Below are 24055 nucleotides of genomic sequence, written 5' to 3'. Positions count from 1 at the left end.
TCATTTTATTTTTCTCACGGCTCTTCTCCCAGTTTGCATTGATATATTTATTACTAAAGTATTTGATCCCCATCAGTCACACTAGAATGTAAGCCCCATGTGTCTGTCTGGCTCACCACTGCATCCCCAGGAGCTGAGGCCAGTCCAGCACAGAACAACTGCTTAATAAATATTTTCTGAATAAACTGGTAAATAAGATCAGACCAAAGGGCCTTAAACACTAGTTTGGGCAGTTTGGAGAATCTTTGCATACAAAGCACTCGGCCTTGCATGCTGGTATGAGGAGTGTGCATAGCCTTGGTGAGTCTGGGCTTCCATATGTACATGCTTGACTAAAAACAAGTCCAAGTCAAGACCTGCAGCAGGCAGGGCACTGAGTATAAAACAAACCGAATTCTACTACTGACTTCCAGGCTTCGTAAAGTTGATTTGACTCCCTGCCTATAGAATAGTGAGTGATGTGCCTCTAAAAAAAACTACAACAAAAATAAAAAATGTGTTAACCTGGTTTACTCATTTATTCATTCATTCATTCATTCCCTCAGAAAATACTACACATGCGAGGTCAAGCCAGGGCCTTCAGAATCCCTTTAAGCCTCTAGGGCAGTGGTCGGCAAACTCATTAGTCAACAGAGCCAAATATCAACAGTATAACGATTGAAATTTCTTTTGAGAGCCAAATTTTTTAAACTTAAACTATATAGGTAGGTACATTGTTATTAACTTAATTAGAGTACTCCTAAGGCTTAGGAAGAGCCACACTCAAGGGGCCAAAGAGCCACAGTTTGCCGACCACGGCTCTAGGGTTTTTACAGAAATGAATGAGTTAATGATACACTTTAAGATCTGGATGGATCTCACAAATATATTGCTGAGGGAAAGGATCAGACATATATGGGTGCATGCATAGTATATGATTCCATTTCTAAAAAGTTCAAAAGGGGCAGAACTAAAGGTGATACTACTGGTCAGCAATGTGGTCATCTTTGTGGCAGAAAGGTAAGTTCCCAGAGCACAAAGGGGACTTCTAGGGGGCTGGTGATGTGCTGGTTTCTGATCAGGATGGTGGCCCCACAGGTGTGTCTGCTTAGTGAAAATTCATTCTGCTACACGGACAAGATCTGTTCATTTTCCTATAAATTTTAAGTTTGTTGAAAAATAATTAAATAAAAATGAAACCTCCTCAGAGCCCAGCTGGAGAACAAGTGGCTTAGAAAGCATAAGGTTCTATTTCACTGACCCACTTAGCCGCCACCATCAGAACCCCTGGGCTACCCGAAAGCTTATGACAGGATGACAGGTACTCACGAGGCTTTGATGAGCAGCTGCTCTCTCTCTTGGAGCTCACGCTTCAGACTTTCTACTTCCACCTTGAGCTCGATATTCTTTCAGACGAGATTAGGGGGGGAAAAGAAACAGTGTAAAAACACAGGACAAACGAATGTCTACCGTGGGGAAACGGCTTTCGGCGTGGACTGACTACGCCATGCTCGTAATAGGCAGCCGTTAGATTCAAAATCTCATTAGCCTCAGGGCACTGGGAAAAGGGAATTATTAAACACTGGTGGTCTCCAAAGAAAGCCCCAGATTTCTCAAGACTTGGAACAATTATGTAAATTTTCCAAGCTTCTAACAGCCAGAGCATTCAAACATTGAGGCATAAATGTCATACAAGAGAGGCCGATTTAAAAATTGTTTGCCCTCCACCAAGCAAATTTACAAGCAATTTCGCAGTTTGCCTTTACCATTCTAAGGCAATTACTTCTGCTTGTTTACCATCATGCATGTCCTGGTTGTAGAAGTGGAAACATTTTACAGCTTAAAAAAAAAATAAAACACGTGGCTGGATAAATGGGAACTCGTCATTGCCTATCTCCTTTCAATCTAAGATTTCAGGGTATTCACTTACAAAAGAGCCACAACCACACAGGGCAAGCTGTCAGTACGGGACACCACAATGTTCTCCATCCAACCATCTTCCTCTTAATTGACTGGAAGGAAGGGAGTCACACATGGCCTTGGACTCATCATTCACATGAGAATCCAAAGACAGAGTCTTTGGCAAGTGGATCACAACGTGAGACAGTTGGGGCAGTGGATGCCTTCTCAAACCAGTCCACAAATGTATCCCAGATGGGATATTAGATGAATTTACAGAGTAGACACAGGGATATGGGTGCATGTTTTGCAGAGAACTGCTATAAATCTAGGTTTCCTTTGAAATCTTGCTCCTGCTTTATTTTAGTAAGTCGTGCCAATTTTACATTCTACTCCACAAAACATGTTCATCATTTTAAATAAAAATAACACATCCAGCCCAACTGGTGTGGCTCAGTGGTTGAGTGTCAACCCATGAACCAAGAGGTCACCAGTTCAATTCCTAGTAGGGGCACATGCCCAGGTTATGGACTCAGTCCCCAGCAGCTGATCAATGATTTTCTCATCATTGATGTTTCTCTCTCTCCTTCTCCCTTCCTCTGTCTAAAATTAATAAAAATATTTTTAAAAAACATAAAACTTCCAGTAAAATTTATAATCTCAGAGGACATCCCTCCCTCCTTTCAGCCAAATAGCTGTAGGATATACCCAGGTTGAGAAGTCAGCCAGAAAGGCAAGGTCATGGGCTTGAGACCAGAAAGATGTGGGTTCAAATCTGCCTCCACTCTTCACCAAGAGGAAATTGTAGTGGTCAGTAAATGCTCATGTATTCATCCCTTCACTTCATAGACATTCACCAGTCCCTGTGATGGGCCAAGCACTGGGCTAAGCACTGAGGACCCTGGTATACAAGGCAGACACAGCCTGCCTTCATGCTAACGTCAAACAGAAACTTGGAAGTGTGAGCCTATAACTGTCTGCAGAAGCATAAGCCCAGGATGTGAGGATGTAAGGTTTCTCCTCTCAGTTCCCCATGTGGCAAATGAAAATCAATAAGCCACCTGACATGGGAGATTTTAGGACTAAGCGAGCTAACGAATGAGAGCAGCCTAAAGACAAGGCTCAGAATGTATTATTGTCTTCAACGCCAAACAACAGGAACTAAAGAAGTCATCCACAAGCAGAAGTTTTTCCAGAAGAAAGTGATCTTTGATAAAGGACACGGAGTGACAGTGCACAATGTTTTCAACTGCGGTTTTGTGAAAAAAACAGAAACACCCTTCAACTGAGGATTCCTTGCCAGCCTCAGAAGGGCAGAGAACTGTGTAAGAGCTGACAGCACAGATTCTGAGTGCTATACTTTCTGATGAATCAACTGGCACTCCAGCTAGCGAATTTAAAAGAACAGAGAGCTAATGTGTCCACTGGACTATTTTTCACAAGCCCAACACCTTAAGTTATAAACTTATATACATGGAAATCATTATTTTGAAACCAAAAATCAAGATACGTTATTAGCATGAAATGAAATATCATTATAAAAAAAGAATAGCCTGGTCAGGTGGCTTGGTCAATTGGAGTATCATCCTGTACACTAAAGGGCTGAGGCTTCAATTCCCAGTCAGGGCACATGCCTAGGTTGTGGGTCAATCCTCAGTCAGGATGCATATGGGAGACGACTGATTCATGTTTCTCTCTCACATTAATGTTCCTCCCTCTCTCTCTCTCTCTCTCTCTCTCTCTCTCTCTCTCTCTCTCTCTGTATCCCCCCCTTTTCTCTTCCCCCCCTCCCCCGCCCCCCATTCCTCTCTCTAGATTCAATGGAAAATATGTCCTCCGGTGAGGATTAGAAACAATTTTTTAAAGAAGACAGAGGCTCTTAAGCCACTATTAAGAAAAGACATCCAAAATATTGTTACGGAAAAATGCAAGACACAGAACAGAACATGCTTGCATTTATATAAAAGGGGGGTTATATATACATGTGTGTGCGTGCACGCGCACACACACACACACACACACACACACACACACACTTGCTTTTCTAGACATAAAATATCTTTGCCTGAGGAAATAACACTATTGGTTAGACCTAGGGGACTAGAAGACAGGGTAGAAGAAAATCTTTCAGTGTATACCTTTTATGCTTTTTAAATTTTGAACCATGTACACCTAAATAAAAACTTAAATTGCAATAAAACTGCAATAACATCAGGTCATCTAAGCAGACAATGGGAAAGAATAGCTGAAAGAGCGTGGTACAATGAGGTAGGCAGACCTGGGTTCAAACCCACCGCACATAGTAGCTATGACATCAAGCCGGTCACTGATCTTCCCTGAGCTTCAGTGTCCTCTCCTGTACGGGAGGATAAGCCCCACTGCCAAGGGCTGTCTTGAGCATTAACATACGGTGATGATGTACAAAGGCCCAGGCCAGTGCCTGACCTTGCAAAGACAATTAACACGATTTGGCTTCTTATCACCCTACGCGTTCTGAGACAGATGATAACCATACTTACATATAAAATGTTTTAGGCTACTGGTTTGTCTTTAACATTTTGATTGCATCACCACTTCCTTCCAGAAAAGGGGACGCCCTCATTGTCTTTCCACCCCACAATGAAGGAAAAACATTGTGTCCTAAGGGACAAGGGAGCTTTTCAGTTCTTGAAAAGCCTCAGAAGTACAGTACAATCCTTCTTCAAGACAAGCCCATTTAAGTTCATCCACTGAAACTCAAGCAGAGTTCCTTTTCCTCCTTCAAAAGTTCCCACTGGTACAAACTTCAGAAGAGAAAAAATGGAATAATTCCCAGGCCAAGGGCTAATCTACTGGAGAAAGCCAAGAAATGGGCACTGAAATATTGTTTGTACTCATGCCTTTTCAAGAAAGCCAAGTTCTTTTTTCAACTTTCAGAACCAAGGTCTGTTTTCAGGCAGAGGCCTGCAGGCCAAGACTTCAGATGGAAATTGATGTTTTTTCTGACAGTTAGTTATAAGCAAGCACATAAAGCACACAGAAGAGTCACATCACAGAAACACTGACAATCCTAACTCTCAGCTGCCCATGGACGCCTCCATGAGACAATGATGGTAACGGCCAGCACTGACTGCGTGCTGGGGCTTTTCACCTGTCCCCTCATTTTAATCCACACTAATCACCCTACGACACCGTGATTATCACTCCCCGCTGGACCAAGCCCAGAGAGCTGAAATGACTTGCCTACAGTTAGGCAAATTAGTTGATAACAATAAGTTGCAATTCCACAGACATTCTATCATTTCACTGTCTTTGTCTAAATTATAAATAAATTTTAAAAGGCAACTGAGATATAGAAAATCAGAAGTCCAATTTTAGGAAGAGAAAAAGACTCCTTTAAAATTAATCTTGTATCTCTTTGCTTAATATTAAGGTCATCCTATTATCTTTATGCTCCTCATAATCCATTCAAACGAAATGAAGGCAGCTCCACCCACTCATGCTAACTCTGAGCATAAACATTAATCAAATTGCTGCTTGGAGGACTTTGAGGAAAGACACCAGGATGGCAGCGAGAAGTAGGACACTCACAGTTTTATAGATGTGTTCCGTGGGGCCATGAAATTCCTGTTGCATTCGTTCTTCAAGGAAATAGATGCGAAGCTTTAGGTTAAAGTTTTCTTTCTTCAATTCAGTGATTTGCTAGAAAATAAGCACAGATGGGTTATCAAAATAAGGTCAAAGGGATGTTACCTCCATTAATTCTCAGAGCTCCCGAGGCTACAAATGGATTCAAATGTTACATACTAGAGAAAGCTTACCTTTGCTATAATTGTACCAACTCAGAACTAAGTGGTTCCCTCTAACCAAATTTAGGACAATCTGAACATCAGAATAAATAATGACCAAGTAAAGAAAGAATTCAAGATTTCACACTGACAATAAGTAAAGAAAGGAAGGAAAGAAGAGAGGAATCTGTTATTTACAATATAAATCCAGTTAATAAATGTAGAATAATAGGAACAGAAAATCACCATTCCACAACCACTATAGTAATAATTGACTCAGGTGAGAATCATTAATGCTAAAAAATTTAGATGAAAGATCACTGGACAGCATGATATTCATTCACACGGTCTCAAGATATCACCCCACAGATGGCTTACTAATTACAAAAGAAAAAGGTACATTTAAAATTAAGAAACCTATCAGACACCACATTAATCAAGAGCATATACAGCCCTGGCCGGTGTGGCTCAGTTGGTTAAACGTCATCTGATGCACCAGAGGGTTACTGGTTCAATTCCCGGTCAGGGCACATGCCCAGGTTGGGGGCTTGATCCGAGGTCCAAATGCATCCGGGTGCATATAGGAGGCAGCCAATCAATGTTTCATTCTCTCTCCTTCTCTCTTCCTCTCTCTTTCAAATCAATAAAAACTAATTTTTTTAAAAGAGTATATACAGTTGTCCCTCGGTATCCACAGAGGATGGGTTCCAGGAACTCCCATGGAAACCAAAATCAGTAAATGCTCTCACCGTTTACATAAAATGATGTACTATTTGAATATAACCTATATTTTAAAAAATATTTTCAACCGAAGTATTTTTAGTTGGTTGAATCCAGATGCAAAACACACAAATATGGAGGGCCAACTGTAGTTAAAATCACCCTGATAAGACAAACTGGCATCTCGTGCCTCCTGAAATAAATCACTGAAAGGAAGCAATTTCACTTAAAATACTTCTGCCCTGAATCTAATCAAAAGTTGTTGATCAGACACATCCAAATTGAAGGACTTTCTGCAAAACAACAGGCCTGGACTCTTCAAAAATCTTAATGACATTTGTGGAATATAATGAACATTATAAACTGATGAACAAAAGTAGATACAGAGACAAAGAAGCATCAAACAGACTGTCAGACTTCAGTGGGAAGACAGGGGAGGGGTTGGAGGTGGGGATAAGAGATCAACCAAAGGGCTTGTATGCATGCATATAAGCATAACCAATGGACACAGACACTAGGGGGTGAGGGCATATAGCGGGGGGTGGGGGGTGGGGGTGGGGGGGGAGCGGGGGGTTAGCCGGGGGGAGGTCAATGGGGGAAAAAGGAGACATATGTAATACTGTATGTAATACTTTAAACAATAAAATAAAACTTTAAAAAAATCTTAATGACAATCTTAAGTAAAAAATAGTTAGGGAACTCTTCCAAATAAATGAAGTACTGCCCGGCAGGTGTGGCTCTGTGGTTGAGCATCAACCTATGAACCAGGAGGTCACAGTTTGATTCCGTCAAGGCATGTGCCCAGGTTGCAGGCTCGATCCCCAGTGGGGGCTAGCAGATGGCAGCCGATAAGTGATTCTCTCTCATCATTGACATTTCTATCTATCTCTCCCTCTCCCTTTCTCTCTGAAATCAATAAAAATATTTTTTTTAAAAAAGAAGGCACACATTGCCAAAACCGGTTTGGCTCAGTGGATAGAGCATCGGCCTGCGGACTGAAAGGTCCCGGGTTCGATTCCGGTCAAGGGCATGTACCTGGGTTGCAGGCACATCCCCAGTAGGGGATGTGCAGGAGGCAGCTGATTGATGTTTCTCTCTCATCGATGTTTCTGACTCTCTATCTCTCTCCCTTCCTCTCTGTAAAAAATCAATAAAATAGATTTAAAAAAAAAAAAAAAAGGCACAAAGTGCAATATATAGACCTTGTAACATAGAAACCCACTCCTGAAACCTGCATGTTCACGTTAACCAATGTGACCCCAATACATTTAATAAATAAAAGTAAATAAATGAATGGAAGTAATAGAGGCATGACAACTAAGTACAACGAAATCATACAGTGAATCTTGAACTTAAAAGATAAAGCTATGTGAAGATAACTGAGGAAATATGAATAACAACTTTATATTAGATAATAGTGTGATTTTGTAAGAGAATGTCCTAAGAAATACATGCTGAAGTCTTTACGGGTGCTATCAAGATGTCTGCAACTAACTCTCTAATGAATGAAAAGAAAGGAATCCACCAAAAAATTATTGCAACTAATAAATGAATTCAGTCAAGTTGCAGGATACAAAATTAATATTCAGAAATATGTTGTGCTTCTATACACAAATAATGAACCATCAGAAATTAAGATAACAACCCCATTTATAATTGCATCATAAAGAATAAAATACCTAGGAATAAATTTAACCAAGGAGGTAAAAGACTTGTACTCTGAAAACTATAAGACACTGATGAAAGAAACTGAACAAGACTCAAGTAAATGGAAGGCTACACCATGCTCATGGATTTGAAGAATCAATATCACTAAAATGTCCACAGTACCCAAAGCAATCTATAGATTCAATGCAATCCCTATCAAAATGTCAATGGCATTTTTGACAGAATAGAACAAAGAATCCTAAAATTTATCACAAAGGACCCTGAATAGACAAAGCAATGTTGAGAAAGAATTACCAAGTTGGAGGTATTATGCTCCCTGATTTCACACTATACTATAGAGCGATAATAGTCAAAATAGACACATAGATCAATGGGATAGAATAGAGAGCCCAGAAACAAACTCACACTTATATGGTCAATTAATCTATGACAAAAAAGGCAAGGTAAGATTATATAATTTTTAGAAGAATACATAGGGGCAAATCTTTGAAACCTAGGGCTCAGTAGAATTATTAGATATAACAGAGAAGGCATCATCCATCAAAAAAAATATTTAATCAATAAATTGGGCTTCATCAAAATTTAAAACTTTTTCTCTCAAAAAAAGAATGAAAAGACAAGCTACACATTAGGACAAATATTTACAAATCACATATTCAACATAGAAACTGTAACCAGAACATGAATAACTCTCAAAATGTAACTGTAAGCAAACAACCCAATTTTAGCCATTAGGAAAATGCAAATTAAAACTACAAAACTACTATGCACCTACTAGCCTAGCTAAAAAAAAAGTTATAATTGATAATATCAAATGCTGATGAGGATGTGAAGCAAATGGGGTTCTCATACTCTGCTGATGAGAATGCAAAATGGCACAACCCATCTGGATAACAGTTTGGAAAACTATACTCGTTACATGACTCAGCAATTCCATCCCGAGATATTTACCCTAAAGCAGTGGTCGGCAAACTGCGGCTCGCGAGCCACATGCGGCTCTTTGGCCCCTTCAGTGTGGCTCTTCCACAAAATACCACATGCGGGCGCGCATGTACAGTGTGATTGAAACTTCGTGGCCCATGCGCAGAAGTCGGTATTTTGTGGAAGAGCCACACTCAAGGGGCCAAAGAGCCGCATGTGGCTCCGCAGTTTGCCGACCACTGCCCTAAAGAAATGAGAACCTATGTTCACACAAAAACCTGTGTGTGAATGTTTACTGCAGCTTCATTAACAATCACCAAAACACAGAAAGAATCCAAATGTCCTTCAAAGGGTGAAACACTAAATAGTATGCATCCATATGATGGAGTAATACTTGGCTACTGTGATACACACAACATGAATATATTTCAAAGACATTACACTGAGGAAAAGAAGCTAGCCTCAAAAGATTACAAACTGTATGATTCCATTTATGTGACATCTGGAAAAAGCAAAATTATAGGGATGAAGGACAGAACATAATAGCTGCTAGAGGTTTGGGGTAAAGAGAAGGTTTGACCACAAAGAGGCATGTGGGCATGTGGGCATCATGGAACTAATTCTATATTGTGATTGTGGTGATGGTCACATGAACCGAGAAGCGTATACACATATTAAAAAATTATAACTATATACATTTACATATTATATCTTCATTATGACAGAGGTTACAAGAGAGTATACTCATCCAACACATCCAACTCTCATCCAAAACTCATCCAAAACTCAAAATGGGTAAATTTTATGTAAATTATATCTCAATAAGTTTAATTTAAAATAACAAAAAGGAAATATAACAGAATATTAATAGCTGTACTAGAATGCCTAATATCTCCACACATATCACTCAGGTTTTTTTCCAGCACTTTAAAAAACAATTGGTAATAGTATATAATACTTTTTTTAATAAACATACTTTTATGACTGGATAAAAGAAAATGATAAGCATACTCTGTATTATATTTTCAAGCTGTCTGCCCGTGGCCCTCTTGTTAACAATTTTGTGGCTAACAAGAACAGCACAAGAAACAATTGGTAGGTTCATTAAAGCCTCCTTTTAAATGTTGTAAGGAAACAGCACATAAAACATTCATTCAAACAAAAAAGTCTACCCTGCCAGCTGCATCCTATAAAGAGAAACCTTATTCTGTTACTCAGCTAGCAATAAAATATTTATGGAGCTTGCTCAGAATGCCCACATTGTACACACTGCTGAAATTCTTAACACCACTTGAAAAAATATTTGTCCTATTCATAGGTAAAGACATTTTCTTAAAAAATAGGAGAAAGGTAAATAAGCCTCAGAAGCTCATTGCCAATGCCAGACTGGCCCAGAAGACATACAGGCACTATCTATTCAACAACAATGCCAGTCTAGTTCTCTGCACTTCCCTCATCAAGTTTTCTCTGACCACCCCCACCAGGCTGAACTGGGAACCCTTCTAAATATTTCCATATACCCTCCACTTTCTTTATCATAACAGTTATCACAGGGCTTTGTACGAGCTGGTTATTTGCCTTTCTACCCAAACCATCTCTAAGACATCAGGAACTATATCTTCATGTGCATTCTAGTCTAAAACATAAGAGACGGTTTTACTAAATACCCAATGGCTGAATGGGTGAACACACACATTTAAGAATTTCTTGAAGAAGTGCAATGCAAGAAGGCATCAGAGTCAGACAGATCTGGTTCACGTCACTCCACTGTGTTTTTCTCCACTTTCAGACAAGAACTCCCTGCCATGGCCACAAAGCGCTGTATGGCCTGGCTCCGGCCTGTCTCTCTAGGCTCATTGTATACATCCTCTCCTTGCTCAGTGCTGCAGCCTCACTGGCCTCCTTTCTGGGCTTCAGGTAAGCCCAGCCCATCTGTCTGTCTGCACAGCTCTTCCACAGCACTTGCCAGGGTGGCTCAGTCTCATCTTTTCCATCTCAGCTCAAATGTCAACAATTCAGAGGGGCCTTTCCTAACTATCCAATCTAAAGTGGTCTCCATCTCTATCACCTCCACCAAGTCATGCTCTGACACCTAATTCTAAATTTCTTGCCAGAACTTTTCACAATCTGTATTCACCTTATTTACTAACACATTTATTATTTATTATGCTTATTATATGAATACTATAATGAAAATTCGTGCACTAAAGCGGGGGAGTCCCCTCAGCCCAGCCTGTGCCCTCTCGCAGTCCAGGAGCCCTCAAGGGATGTCCGACTGACGGCTTAGCCGCAGTCTGGCCTCCCTCTGTGGGAGGCAACGGGCAGGCAGATTAGGGGACGGCACCAGTGGCAAGCGGTCAGCCCCACCCCTCCACCGCCGGTCGCCACCACCCACCGATCACAGCCCACCAATAGCTGTCCCCTCTCTCTGCCCGCTGGCACACACCTTGGCTGGCCTGGCACCGCCCATTCACCAGCTCGTACCCCCTGCCAAATGGTCATTCCACTGTTCAGTCAATTTGCATATTAGGCTTTTATTATATAGGATAATCCACTTCTTGAGGGCATGGACCTTATCTATTTATGGCCCTGAGGTTTTAGCACAGTCCCTAGAACATAGTAGAGTTCAACCAACATTTGCTAAATGAATGAATAAATTAATAAATAAATGAAATCCTTACTACCTTACTAGCTGTATGACTTTAGTCATGTTCATTTTCCCCTTTGCCTCAGTTCCTTTATCTATACAAATGGGATTATAATAATGCCCATTTCGGAGAGCTATTATAAGGATTAGAAGAAATTAATTTCATTGCTCAGTATTATGCCCAGCACAGCATAAGAACTTAAAACATATTAATAGTCTTCTCATTTTTCCTTCTCCCTTTATGAGATCAAGTTCAAAAAATTTTTTTAAGCTTGAGCTGGAAAAACTGAAAACAGCTTACCATACAGTAGGAATAAATACCTCAAAATAGAAAACCCACCAAATATGACTCAGAAATCTAATGCTCAAAAGTAAGCTAATGCAAGGGCTGTGCTTGCCACGTTCCCGCCTCAGAAGCCCAGTGTTGCTGTGGAAGTCAGCCTCTGCAAGGGGCAACATCCAGCATGGTCACGGGTGGTGCTTTCTGAAGCTGGACAGGGCCCCACTTTGAAAGAGCTGCTACTCAGTCCTTCTGGCTTCCTCCCACTCTCACTCCCTATCAAGAGCCTTGGCTAAGTCTAAAGCTTCACCAAACAGGGAAAAACGAAAATCAACCACGTGAAAAAGAATCAGAGCAACTCCAAACAGGCCCTCCTTCACTGAAATCTAAGCGAGAGACCTCACTCTGGCGATCCGTGTCAATGGCTTACAAGAGCCCGGGCCTCCAAAGCTGAAGTTCACCCATCAGATCACCTTTCAATTCAAGGCAGCTAGGCTAGGAGCAAGGCCCTGGGGTCAGCAGAATGAACTGAACCTCCAATGCTGCCACCTATGAGCCATGTGACCTTGGAAACATTACTTACCATCTTTGTTGGGTCATCTATAAAATGAGGATAAAAATCAATGACCTCACAGGGGGGGTGTGACAACCGAATGAGTTAAAGCACCTACAGAGCCTGGCACTAGCAAACAGGAAACAAAGGCTGGCTTTCAAAAGGAATCCGTTTCCACTCAAGCCCTCGTTAAGCAGATCTTTGGGTCACCAACAATTTTGTTATCCTCTTCAAAAATCCAAAAGGTGTTAGACCACTCACCTGTACATCACAAAAAACATGGACTCTTACTGTCCAGAATTCATCTCTGGTAAACAATACCACGTGTATGATGGTTTTGCCAGTAGCAGCTAAGTGAGGTTAGGAAAATAAGGACACTCTGGAATTAGTTTCTGATTCCAATACTCTCCCTGGTCCTCAAATCATCAAGAAAACTGTTCTTGGCAAACATCTATTTATTAACAATTAGTACAGGGGGGCCTTGACTTACGAGTTTAATTCGTTCCGTGACGGAGCTCGTAACTCAAATTACTCGTATGTCAAATCTTAAAGTGAACGAGTGAGACACGTGATGCTGGGCTGATGTTGTGGCATTCACTGTGAATTTCGCTGCGCCAACTAGCGGTGGGGTATCTGAAGCTGGCTCGTAACCTGAATTTTAGCTCGCAACTCAAAGCAAAAAATCAGCCGAGAGACAGCTTGTATCTCGAAAAACTCGTTAGTCGGGACACTCGTAAGTCAAGGCCCCACTGTACTGTAGCAGTAACAGAATTTTAAAACTGAACCTCAAACAATACTTGGAATACAATGAAATCAACTTATGAGATCAATTTCTGTTATATTCTTTTCAGCTTTCACTCATGAATTTTTTTATCTATACATTTTTTATCCTATATAATAAAAGGGTAATATGCAAATTGACCCTAACAGCAGAATGACCAGAACAACCGCTGGATGAGTCACTATGAGGGTGCACTGACCACCTCTAGGTCCATTTCCCCGGCCATCAGGCACCTATCACCTGATGGCAAACAGGGAACCGGAGATGGGTGGCGGCAGGGGGCAGGGCCAGCTGCGGGCAGCTGGGGAAGATGGCCCTGATAGCAGGCCAGGCCTAGGGACCATACCTGCACACAAATTTTGTGCACCAGGCCTCTAGTCTATAATAAAAGTATAATATGCTAATTAGACCAGACAGCCAAACGACCTTCTGGACATCCTTCCAGACGACCTTCTGCAAGGGGCAAGTCCCTTGCACGAATTTCGTGCATCGAGCCTCTAGTATATTATAATATAAGTGAATTTCGATATTCCACTGCTTTCCCCTAATGTCTTACACTGTTGTTGAAGAATTACACAATTATCATTTGAAATGACTGCACTGAATTCTACTGAACTGATTCACTGTCGATTATTTCACATTTCTCTACTGAGCATCTATGCCGTCAATGTGATCTAGTAGAGAGCGTTCAGGCTTTATAATCAAGAAGACCGGGCTTGAATTCTGCCCGCTTTGAGTTTCTCAATCACACCAAGCTCATGGGCAAGTCATTTAATCTCTCCAATCTCAGCTTCCTCATCTGTGAAATACCTTCATCACAAACTTACTGCAAGAAGCCAAAGAAATAACAAATGTAAAATCATTCCTTTGTTCCCAACTTTTCACAATTATATACCATGTGGCAACAAACACCTTACCCACAGAGCTTTTTCCTTCTACTGGGTTGTTTCCTGAGGATAAGTTTTCCCAAAATGGATTAGTGGGCTCAAGAGTAATATTTTTTATGACAAAATGGGGCAGGAGTGGGGGATGAAGGGAGCTATTCCATGGTATAATAAGTAACTCACAACATAGAGGTTACAGAGCAAATCTGAAGATGTGAACCTCCTACCATTCCTCATATAAAACACTAAATTTGACTAAATGCCTCAGCTAAGACCAAGAATTTTCAACAAAAAGGAACAAGGGCCGGGGTACAAGAACACCAGCACCCCAGGGCAGCTGAGTATGAGACATGACAGCAGAATTTACCCTAAGAAAATAATCACATAACTGTCAAAATATGTGTGCATAAGGATATTCATCACAGCTCTGTTTGTAATAGTGAAAAATTAGAAATATGAACATCTCACAATAAAAGATTATATAGATTACTGTTTAATCCATCCCTTTTAATAAGTCTTTATGAACTTTAGACAGTCATTAAATAATACTATCCATCAGTAGTATTAACAGAGGTGGAAAGCTACCCGTCATTCCCTGTCAAGAAGGTCACAGAAAAAGCCAGAATTAAACTCTTCTATATACGAATAAAAATTGCTACTGGACTAACTGGATAGGCGGAACCAGAATCTGGGTCCAATAAGACAGGCCCCCACTGAAGACCAAAATGATTTGCCAGCAACCATAGGTCTGCCACAGAGGTGACTATGCCTTCAGCTTTATTTAATAAAGGTACTAATGGATTACCAGTTTAAAGATCCAAAAGAGGGCACGTGGTTTGCACATGGCAGAGTGAGGCCTTGCACAGAAGAGCAGAGTGGCCCAAGTTCAAAGCCTGAAGAAGTCCCTCCCACTCTCTGGGCTTCAAAGTCCTCATGTGTCAAATGAAGGGACTCCTGGCATTCCTCTAGCTCTGAAATTCTGACTTTCTTCTAAACATCTCGTGACCCCAACCCTTAGCTTCAGCATCATCCTGTTTCCCATGAGAACACACAGAGCAGCCTTTTAACTGGTCATCTTGCCCCCAACCTTGCTCCTTCCTGCAGTCACCCTTCTGGGTGTTTTGAGAGCATAATTTGGTCATTTCCCTCCCGGATTAAAAGTCATCATTGGCTCCCCTTCATCTTCAGGACAAAATCAAACAAAGCAGTGTCACAGACAGAATCTGACCCCTGTCCGCTTCAATGGCCTCACTTCTCTCAGGCCCCTTCACAGAGGCTCCTTCCAGCAAAGGGAACTTAGAGTTCTCTAAACTCATCACACCCACCATGCCTCTCTCTACACTTGCCCATGTGAGTCCTTGTGTCTGGATGCTCCCCCAGTTCTCTTGCCTTGGCTAATCCCTCCCTGTCTCTAAAGACCCAACTCAAGGAACACCTCTTCCAGGGAGGCTGCCCTGAACCCCCAGGTCAGGTTCAGGGCCCATCCTCTGTGCCCCACAGCACCCTGTATTTACCTCTATCACTGTACTGTTTTCCTCTCCATCTCCCCAACTAGACTGTGAGCCTCTTGACAGGGAAATGTACCCGGTATTAACCTACTGCAAATTCCCAGTCCCTAGTCCAGCCTGGCATAGGGCATATATCTGAAAATATTCATTAATGAACAGATGAACTCTGAGCAAAACCAGAAGGAGGCCTATGTCTTGCTAGATACTAGCTAACAGACCCTGATGTTCAGGTACCTGTTATCTGAGACTAGAAGAGGAATCATAAGTTTCCCCTTTAAATCAAAACTATTCCTGCCTCCTCTTTAATATGCATGCTGACTTTAAAATTAGCTTGAGATGCCAAAAGCATTTCCTATAAGCATCCCGCAGAAAGTTCAGACTACCTCAGCATAGAGGTCATGCATTGGGTAGCTCAGGCCAGATGAAAATCTTCAGTGACTTATAAAGACCTAAAAGGGAAACGTGGAGAACAGTGTGGTCATTTCAATTTCAACTGAAGAATTCGCTCCTAAAAATGCTACAGTAAAAAATATTAATGCCATAAAAACCTAACAGCAGCCAAAGGAGCACAGTCATAAAAAAAACCACATAAATTCTAAAACACTGGCATGGAAGGCTCTCCTTCACCTTCAAGAAAAATGGTATTTAGGTCATCAAGAGCACACTTGAGCAAGAGAAACTTCAGTCACATGCAGAGCAGGGGGGGGGGAAATCACAATAATATATATATACCAACAACTATAAGAGGAGCAACAGCTGACACAGGATGAATCGGTAGGCACATGTGCTTCCACTACGACATAGAAACTGTTAAATGACTGGCCCAAGGTCACCCAGCAGAAGTGGGTGAGCAGGCAGTCTGGCCCCAGAGGCTGTGGTCCTTCGAGAACAGCTTTGCCATGTCACACCTCTGGGTCTCAGTTTCTCCTACATATAATAAAGAGGACTGATTCAGCCCACATCAAAAGGCAGACAATAAAGCGTGAAACAAAAATTCTAAGATTCTATTAAATTTTTCCATCTAGAAATAAAATTCGAAACTGTGCCCTTCATAAATTAAATAACTATATCTTACAAAGCTGCTTTAATATTAATGTAATATATATGAAGAGCCTAACACATAAGTGCCCAGCTCAGAACAAGAGCTCAATAAGCAGTAGCTAGTATTACTCTACGATAAACCAGGAATCACCATTTAATATTAGAGCACATTTTAATTATACACAATGTGAAATAATCAAATCTCATTCGTTTGAGGCCCCAGACCCCACGGCATAGATCATGTTGTACAGTTGAAATTATAACAACTCCAAGCTTAGAAATTACTTGTTTCCATTAGAGATCTGACAAGTCATTTCTTCAATTGGTCACTGGTGGTTTGCAGATAACTATTAGCAGTAATGAGTATTCTAAATTAAATCTAGAAACAGTACTGCTCTGTTCTGTACAGCCAACTGGGGAGAGAGAAACACAACTGGGGAACGTCCTTCTCTCTGTGTCCTCCGTCCTCTCTCTGATAAATATCTCTTTTATCTTGTACAGTATGGGTTCCATTGGTTACAAATGAAGAAGTTCTAATTCTTCCTATGATAAATGAGGGCGCTGAACAGGTAACTTGTTAAGAAGATTTGAAATTGGGGAAATAACCTTATTTTCCTGTTACTTAACAACAACACCCCCCGCCCCCCCCCCGCCCCCGCCCCCCCCCCCCACACACACACACACACACACTAACAAATGAAAGACACGGTGCCAAAAGACATTAAGTACAGGAGACAGATCTATCACCACGTAATCCATCCTCAGACAGCACTGGGTCCAGGCTGCTCACTTTCATTCAACAGCAACAAAGATGAAGCCTACAAAATGCAAGGAGTCACCCCAATGTGGTGAAAAGAATAATGGCTTTGGAGTCATTAAAAACCTGGATTCAAATCCCAGCTCTGCCGCTTAAATATTATGTGATTCCTTATCTGTAAAATGGGGATAATACAAAATACCTCACAGAGTTGTAGCAAAAATTAAATGGGGACCATATATAAGGCATCTGACATCTTAAAAAAACCCTTGACAAATATGAGCTCCTCTCAACTGTGCAAGAGGGTAATAACCTCACAGTCGGGGCACCAGAATACACCACCTTCCCCCAAGTTGGAAATTGCTGATCCTGTTAGAACCCATAACTGGACACATATTCAAGGGCCGATTGCCTAGGTATGCAACAGTCTCACAGAGACACAGCATTCCTCCAACCCTGGCATTACCCAACCTAGACACCTGTCAAGAAATACGGCTCCCTCCTGGGTCTACTTAGACAGGGGCAGCAGGCATGATTTGTTAGGGCTGGTAACTTGGCGTCTCCACTTACATTTTCAAAGTCCTTCATGTTCCGTGCTCTTGTGGGAGACACCGTTTCTTCTGACACCTTTGGGAGCACTACAAAAAGGTAAAGTAGACAAAACATCATGGTATGCAAATCACCCAGCATCCCTATTAGGGGACAGAGCCCAGAGAAAAAGAACGTAAATAGCTTCCACAGTATATTCTGCTGGTACTTTCTGTCTGCTGTGATATACTGAGTTGAGTCCAGGGAAAGCTCTAAACCATTAGATTTCAAATATTTACAAATTACCTAAACTAGCCCCAATGTAACAATGTATATGTCAGAGGATGAACCAGAAAATGCACTGGGCATGTGGCAAAGCAGCAACATCCTGATATGTACTTCCTTACTGACTGTCATAAAATTATTCTGCTGACCAGGATGATATCTCACATGCCAGCAACTAAAACAAAGCATATCCAACTAACTTGAGAGCAGGGGTCAGCAAAATGTTTAAGACAGCGGACGACAAATAGTTTAGGCTTTGTAGGTCATGTATGAAGCCTAAACTATTTTAAAAATATAAGACAGTTACATTACTAACTCTTCTGTTGCAGCACAAAAAGAACCACAGACAATTCATAAACCAATAAAGAAGCTGTTCCAATAAAAGCTTATTTTCAAAAGCAGGCTGTGGGTCAGAAACTGCCAAGCCCTGCTTTGGAATGATTAAAGACTTTGCCAATACCCAAATTTTTCCACAGCTTCTTTAATTCACCAAACATTTATTACACCCCTACTCTGTGCCAAGCACCATACTAGGTGCTGGGGAAACAAAAGTGAAGGAGACACTGATGCTGGGCCCGAGAGATCTCCAATCTAGAGCAAGACAGAGACGGACACAGACTATTATGCTGCACAAAGGGCGTGGCACTGTTTAGCTGCTGAGTAGATGGGTGTTGAGAATGAAAGCATTCTTCCAACAAATACGCATGGCAGGCCTCTGCTCTGCTAGGCCTCATTCTAGATGTGGCTATATTAGGAAACGAACAAATAAACGGAGCTGATATTCTGGAAAGAAGAAATAGACAAAAAAATAATAGGGCAATTACACAGTATGTTAAAATGTGATAAAAACTGTGGAGAAAAATAAAGTGGATAAGGATGAGAAATACCAAGGGTGGGGTAAGGGTTGCAATATTAAGTAAGGTGGTCAAATTAGGGAAGGTCGCACTGGGCAGACTTGAGGGAAGGGCGAAGGGAGAAGTCTGAGAGGGGAGCGTGTCTAGTGGGTCTGAGGACCAGCCGTGATGCCAATGGACTAAGAGGGGCAGGAAGGAGGTGAGCAAAGTACTGGGGGACAGGCTGTGGGTGGCCTTGTAGGCTCTTCTCAGGACTCCGGGAGCCACCAGAGGATTCTGAGCTAAGGAGTAACACGATGGGACTCTGGCTTCCACAGGCTCCCTCTGGCTGCCTCACTGGGAACAGACTGAAAGGAGCTAAGGAACAAGACCAGTTAGGAGAATGCGGGCACAGTCTAAGCCAGAGATCACAGTGGCTTAGACCAGGGTGGCAGAAGTTATCTAATTCTGGGTATTTTTAAAGCAGCCAACACAAATCAATGAAATAAAATTAAACATGTACGTTTCAGAAAGGAAAGCACACCTACGTCAGCCTGCGGAGAGCCAGGGAAGGCAATGAGCTTCAAGCTCAGTCTTAAAGAGGCAGCAGGCAGATGAGGGAGCAAAAGGAAAAGCAGCGTCCCATGCAAAGGCCCAGAGGTGTGAGTGGGCATGGTGTCTGAGCCATTCATTCTTCAAGTCTTTGCTCCAATATCAGTTTCTTGGGAAACTCTTGCCTGACCCAACTCCTCCAGTTCCAGGGTAAATTCCCTCTTACCTCTCTCACAGCACCTTATACTTCTCCGCTCGTTACATCTGTCATATGATTTATCATAACTATTCTTTATTTAATTGTCTGTCTTCTCAGCTTGACTGTAACCTGTTCAAGATTGACTGCCAGTGCTTAGCCCAGAGCCTGACATGAAGCAGACATACACATGGGCTGCATTAAGGAGCAGGCCTACTAATTTTCTGCTTCTAACTACCTGTGGGCAGGAAAAGCAGAAGCCAGAATTATTGGATTTGTGTTAAAAGTTAACATATTTTGAAGGGAAACCTAAGGGTGGCCTATAAGGTAAAGCATTCTCCAGAAATAAACCCTGTGACATTTATATGACCTGCTCTAAAAACTTTTCCCTTTTGCACATATCTCATCACTTTGGAGAAGAGAATAAAATGCAAATCAAAATATCTCTCTGAGATATTTCAACAAATCAATTAGCACTTCTCACAGATACTTACAATAGCTTGCACTTTTTTCAGAAACAAAAAATATGAAGAATGCTTAGCAAAATCCACACTGCAAAGTGGAAAGTCTCCTCATAATGGGCTCCACCACAATAGACTGCTTATTTACTCGGCATCGTCTCCCGTGGTCTAACCAGCTATTTGTCTCCAAAGGGCAGGCCTGGGTAGGAATGCTGGGCCTCTGCTGGCAGATGGGACCCAGCAGCCTGCCAGGAAGGCCTTGGCACACGAAGTTCAGATAGGAGCTCTCCTCAGCCTCCAGCCACTCAGCAGTGGGACCAACAGACCTTCCTTGTCTGACTAGTCACCAATTCAACATCCAGCCTCCACACAGTCATTCAGTTTAGCAAATACAGACTGAATCTTACAAGCGCGGTAGCAAAAAGGAAAACTCGCCCTGGCCGATGTGCTCCATGGTTAGAGCGCCGTCCCATGCACCGTAGGGTCAAGGATTCAATTCCTGGTCAGGGCACATATCCAAGTTGTGGGTTCAATCCCCAGTCAGGGCATGTGCATGAGGCAACCGATCGATGTTTCTCTCTCTTCCTCTTCCTTCCTCTCTCTCTAGAATCAATGAAAAACATGTCCTCGGGTGAGGATTAAAAAAAAAGAAAGAAAGAAAACTCATGAAATACGGCCTGAAGGACATCAATTCCTCTAATCCCATGTTTATGAAAGGAGGTGAATAATAAATCAATACATATATAAAATACTGAGCACCTACTCTGAGCACCTAGCCAGGCCAGAGTAGGCTCTGGGCCCAGAGACATCAGAGCCCAGTCTCAGGCTCAAGGCCTCAGGGCCCTCATGGTCTGGTGTCTATATCCCTTGTTCTTACTCAAGAGAATACCCAGTTTTGTGTACTTACCTCCATTTCCCAAACCAGCAATGGGGCTGATACCTTCCAGGTCATCTGGTAACTTGGGGACAAGGCCACTAAGAGAAAACATGTGCACAAGAGATGAGTTAGTGTTTGAACACAGGGAGACCGTTAAGACAGTCTGCACATGACAATCACCAGGCCACGGCCACGGAGGGGCACACAGCTGAGCCACCTGGGAGGCATGCAGTGCAGAGGTTAAGAGCTCAATAGCTGAGTGACCTTCAGTAAGGTTGGTCATTCATTCATTCATTCATTCACTCATACAAATATTCTGTGTGCCATAAATGTAGCAGGGGCAGAGGCACTGAGCCAAATATAAGCGAGTTAAGTTTCTGAGTCTCACTCAATCTGTTATATGGGAATACCTCTAGCTATAAAGATTAAATGAGTGAATGTCTATGAACACACAGCACATAGTAAACACTCAGCAAGTGGCATATGTTGTTTTTGTCATTACTATTATTAATATACCTATCACAACCAAAAATTAAGCTTCCAAGAATCAGGCACCAATTCAGATGCTTTAAGAACATCACACAAAAATACAAAATTCACTGATCCAATAAGTTTTACTAGGTGAATTATAAAAATAGGGTCAGTGAAGACCTGGAGACATTGTCAGAAAACTAAGCCATAATAGGAGGAGTGGTTTAACACAAAGGATATTACCCTGGATTCTATCCTAATCTCTGCCACATGCCCCTCCAGGCTTTGCTTCTTTCATCTGTGAAAGGAGAACAGCAGCCACTTCAGAGAGTAGCTGACAATTAAACAAGACACAGTACCCAGCAAGGTATCTTCATATTGGAGGCACCCCACAAACGGAAGCAAAATACCACTGTCACCTAGAAACATACTGTGCTTTATAAATTACTGACATGGGAGCTACCCAGTTCCCTGAGGGTCCATGTATTTTTCAAAGGAAGGCGCTAAGATCCAGGTAACTCAGTGGCCTATCCAGGGTGGCATGGTAGTTAAGTAGAGATCCAAGTCCAGAATTCAAGCCTCCTGTGTCCAGTCCACAATGACGCATCCCTGCCCCACGCTGTAACCTAGGACTTGATGGAAGCCCAGCTTGGCTTCTTGGCAGATTGTTCTTTCCAGATCTCTAAATCAGAATCCATTCTGTTCCAAAGACAATTCTGTCTGATCACCCAACATAAAGCTGGCATATATCTCCAAGAAGAGCACCAAGCAAAAACAAAAAATGGGTGCCATAAAATTCAACATCAAGAGAATGATTTACACAAAATGTGTCTACTATAACAACAACTGAAAAAATCTATAGATTCAATGCGCTCCCCATTTAAATACCAACGGCATATTTCACAGACCTAGACAAACTCTCCAAAAATTCATATGGAATAAAAAAAGACCCCAAATAGCCGCAGCAATCCTGAGAAAGAAGAACAAATTAGGAGGGATCTCAATACAAATTTCAAGCTGTATTACAAAGCCACTATTCTCAAAACAGCCTGGTACTGGCACAAGAACAGACATATAGACCAATGGAACAGAACAGAGAACCCAGAAATCGACCCAAGCCATTATGCTCAATTTATATTTGACAAAGGAGGCAAGAGCATACAAGGGAGTCAAGACAGTCTCTTCAATAAATGGTGCTGGGAAAATTGGTCAGATACATGCAAAAAAAATGAAACTAGACCATCAACTTACAACATAAACAAAAATAAACTCAAAATGGATAAAGGACTTAAACGTAAGATGGGAAACCATAAAAATCTTAGAAGACTCCACAGGCAGCAAAATATCAGACATATGTGGTAACAATATCTTTACAGATACAGCTCCTAGGGCAATGGAGACTAAGGAGAAAATAAACAAATGGGACTACATCAAAATAAAAAGCTTCTGCACAGCAAAAGAAACCATCAGCAAAACAACAAGAAAGCCCACTGCATGGGAGAACATATTTGCCAATGTTATCACCCGCAGGGAGCAGCTATAGGGTTAAGCCTCGGACTGATCTGTGGCAGGGCCACAAACAAGTCCCAGCTTGGAGAGCAAGCTCTCCTAGCACAATTAAGCTTGACCTTACAGTCCTCCCTAGTTCCTTCCTAGGTAGCTAATGGGTTGTGGGAGGTGCAGCAAGTGCTGCCAAAACAAGGTAAAACTCCCAAGAACATTGTAAACATGTTGACCACTTCTCTTGTTTTGCTTTGTGTGCTCTGACTATAAAATAAAGACTGGCCACGGCACTGTGTCTCCATCAGAGAAGCAGCGTCTGAGACCCAGCTGTATTCTCTTGTCTGTCTTCTTTAATCCTTCACCGCCCCTCCTCAGGCTCACCAAACCTGCCAGTGATGGACACGACACAATCACCGATAAGGGTTTAATCTCCAAAATTTACAGGGAACTCATACAATTTAACAAAAGGAAGATAAAACAATTCAATAAAAAAATGGGCAAAGAACCTAACTAGATGCTTTTTGAAAGGGGACATACAGAAGGCCAACAGACATATGAAAATATGCTCAAAGTCACTAATCATCCGAGAGATGCAAATCAAAATGACAATGAGGTACCATCTCACACCTGTCAGAATGGCTATCATCAAGAAATCAACAAATGACAAGTGCTGGAGAGGATGTGGAGAAAAAGGGACCCTCATGCACTGCTGGTGGGAATGCAGACTGGTGCAGCCACTGTGGAAAACAGTATGGCATTTCCTCAAAAAATTAAAAATTGGACTCCCATTTGACCCAGTTATCCCACTTCTAGGAATATATCCCAAGAAATCATAAACACCAATCAAAAAGGATATATGTCATAAACACCAATCAAAAAGGATATATGCACCCTTAAGTTCATAGCAGCACAATTTACTATAGCTAAGATTTGGAAACAGCCTA

The 24055-nt window shown here is 41.8% G+C and overlaps 1 protein-coding gene across 1 annotated transcript in view; it reads right to left on the bottom strand.

The window, feature by feature from the left end:
• The window catches only part of CDK5RAP2 (CDK5 regulatory subunit associated protein 2), a 153939-nt gene that overhangs the window by 124829 nt on the left and 5055 nt on the right, over nucleotides 1–24055 (bottom strand). The window contains exons 2-5 of the mRNA XM_081103379.1: nucleotides 21168–21235; nucleotides 17976–18043; nucleotides 5449–5559; nucleotides 1309–1385 (exon numbers count right to left, since the gene is read on the bottom strand). Of these exons, the coding sequence (XP_080959505.1) occupies nucleotides 1309–1385; nucleotides 5449–5559; nucleotides 17976–18043; nucleotides 21168–21235 (324 nt within the window). The remainder of the gene's footprint in view (nucleotides 1–1308; nucleotides 1386–5448; nucleotides 5560–17975; nucleotides 18044–21167; nucleotides 21236–24055) is intronic.

The sequence above is a fragment of the Myotis nattereri genome (genome assembly GCF_964212035.1).
Source record: "Myotis nattereri genome assembly, chromosome: 12".
Classification (NCBI taxonomy): domain Eukaryota; kingdom Metazoa; phylum Chordata; class Mammalia; order Chiroptera; family Vespertilionidae; genus Myotis; species Myotis nattereri.
This window is presented reverse-complemented; position numbering and strand designations above follow the sequence as displayed.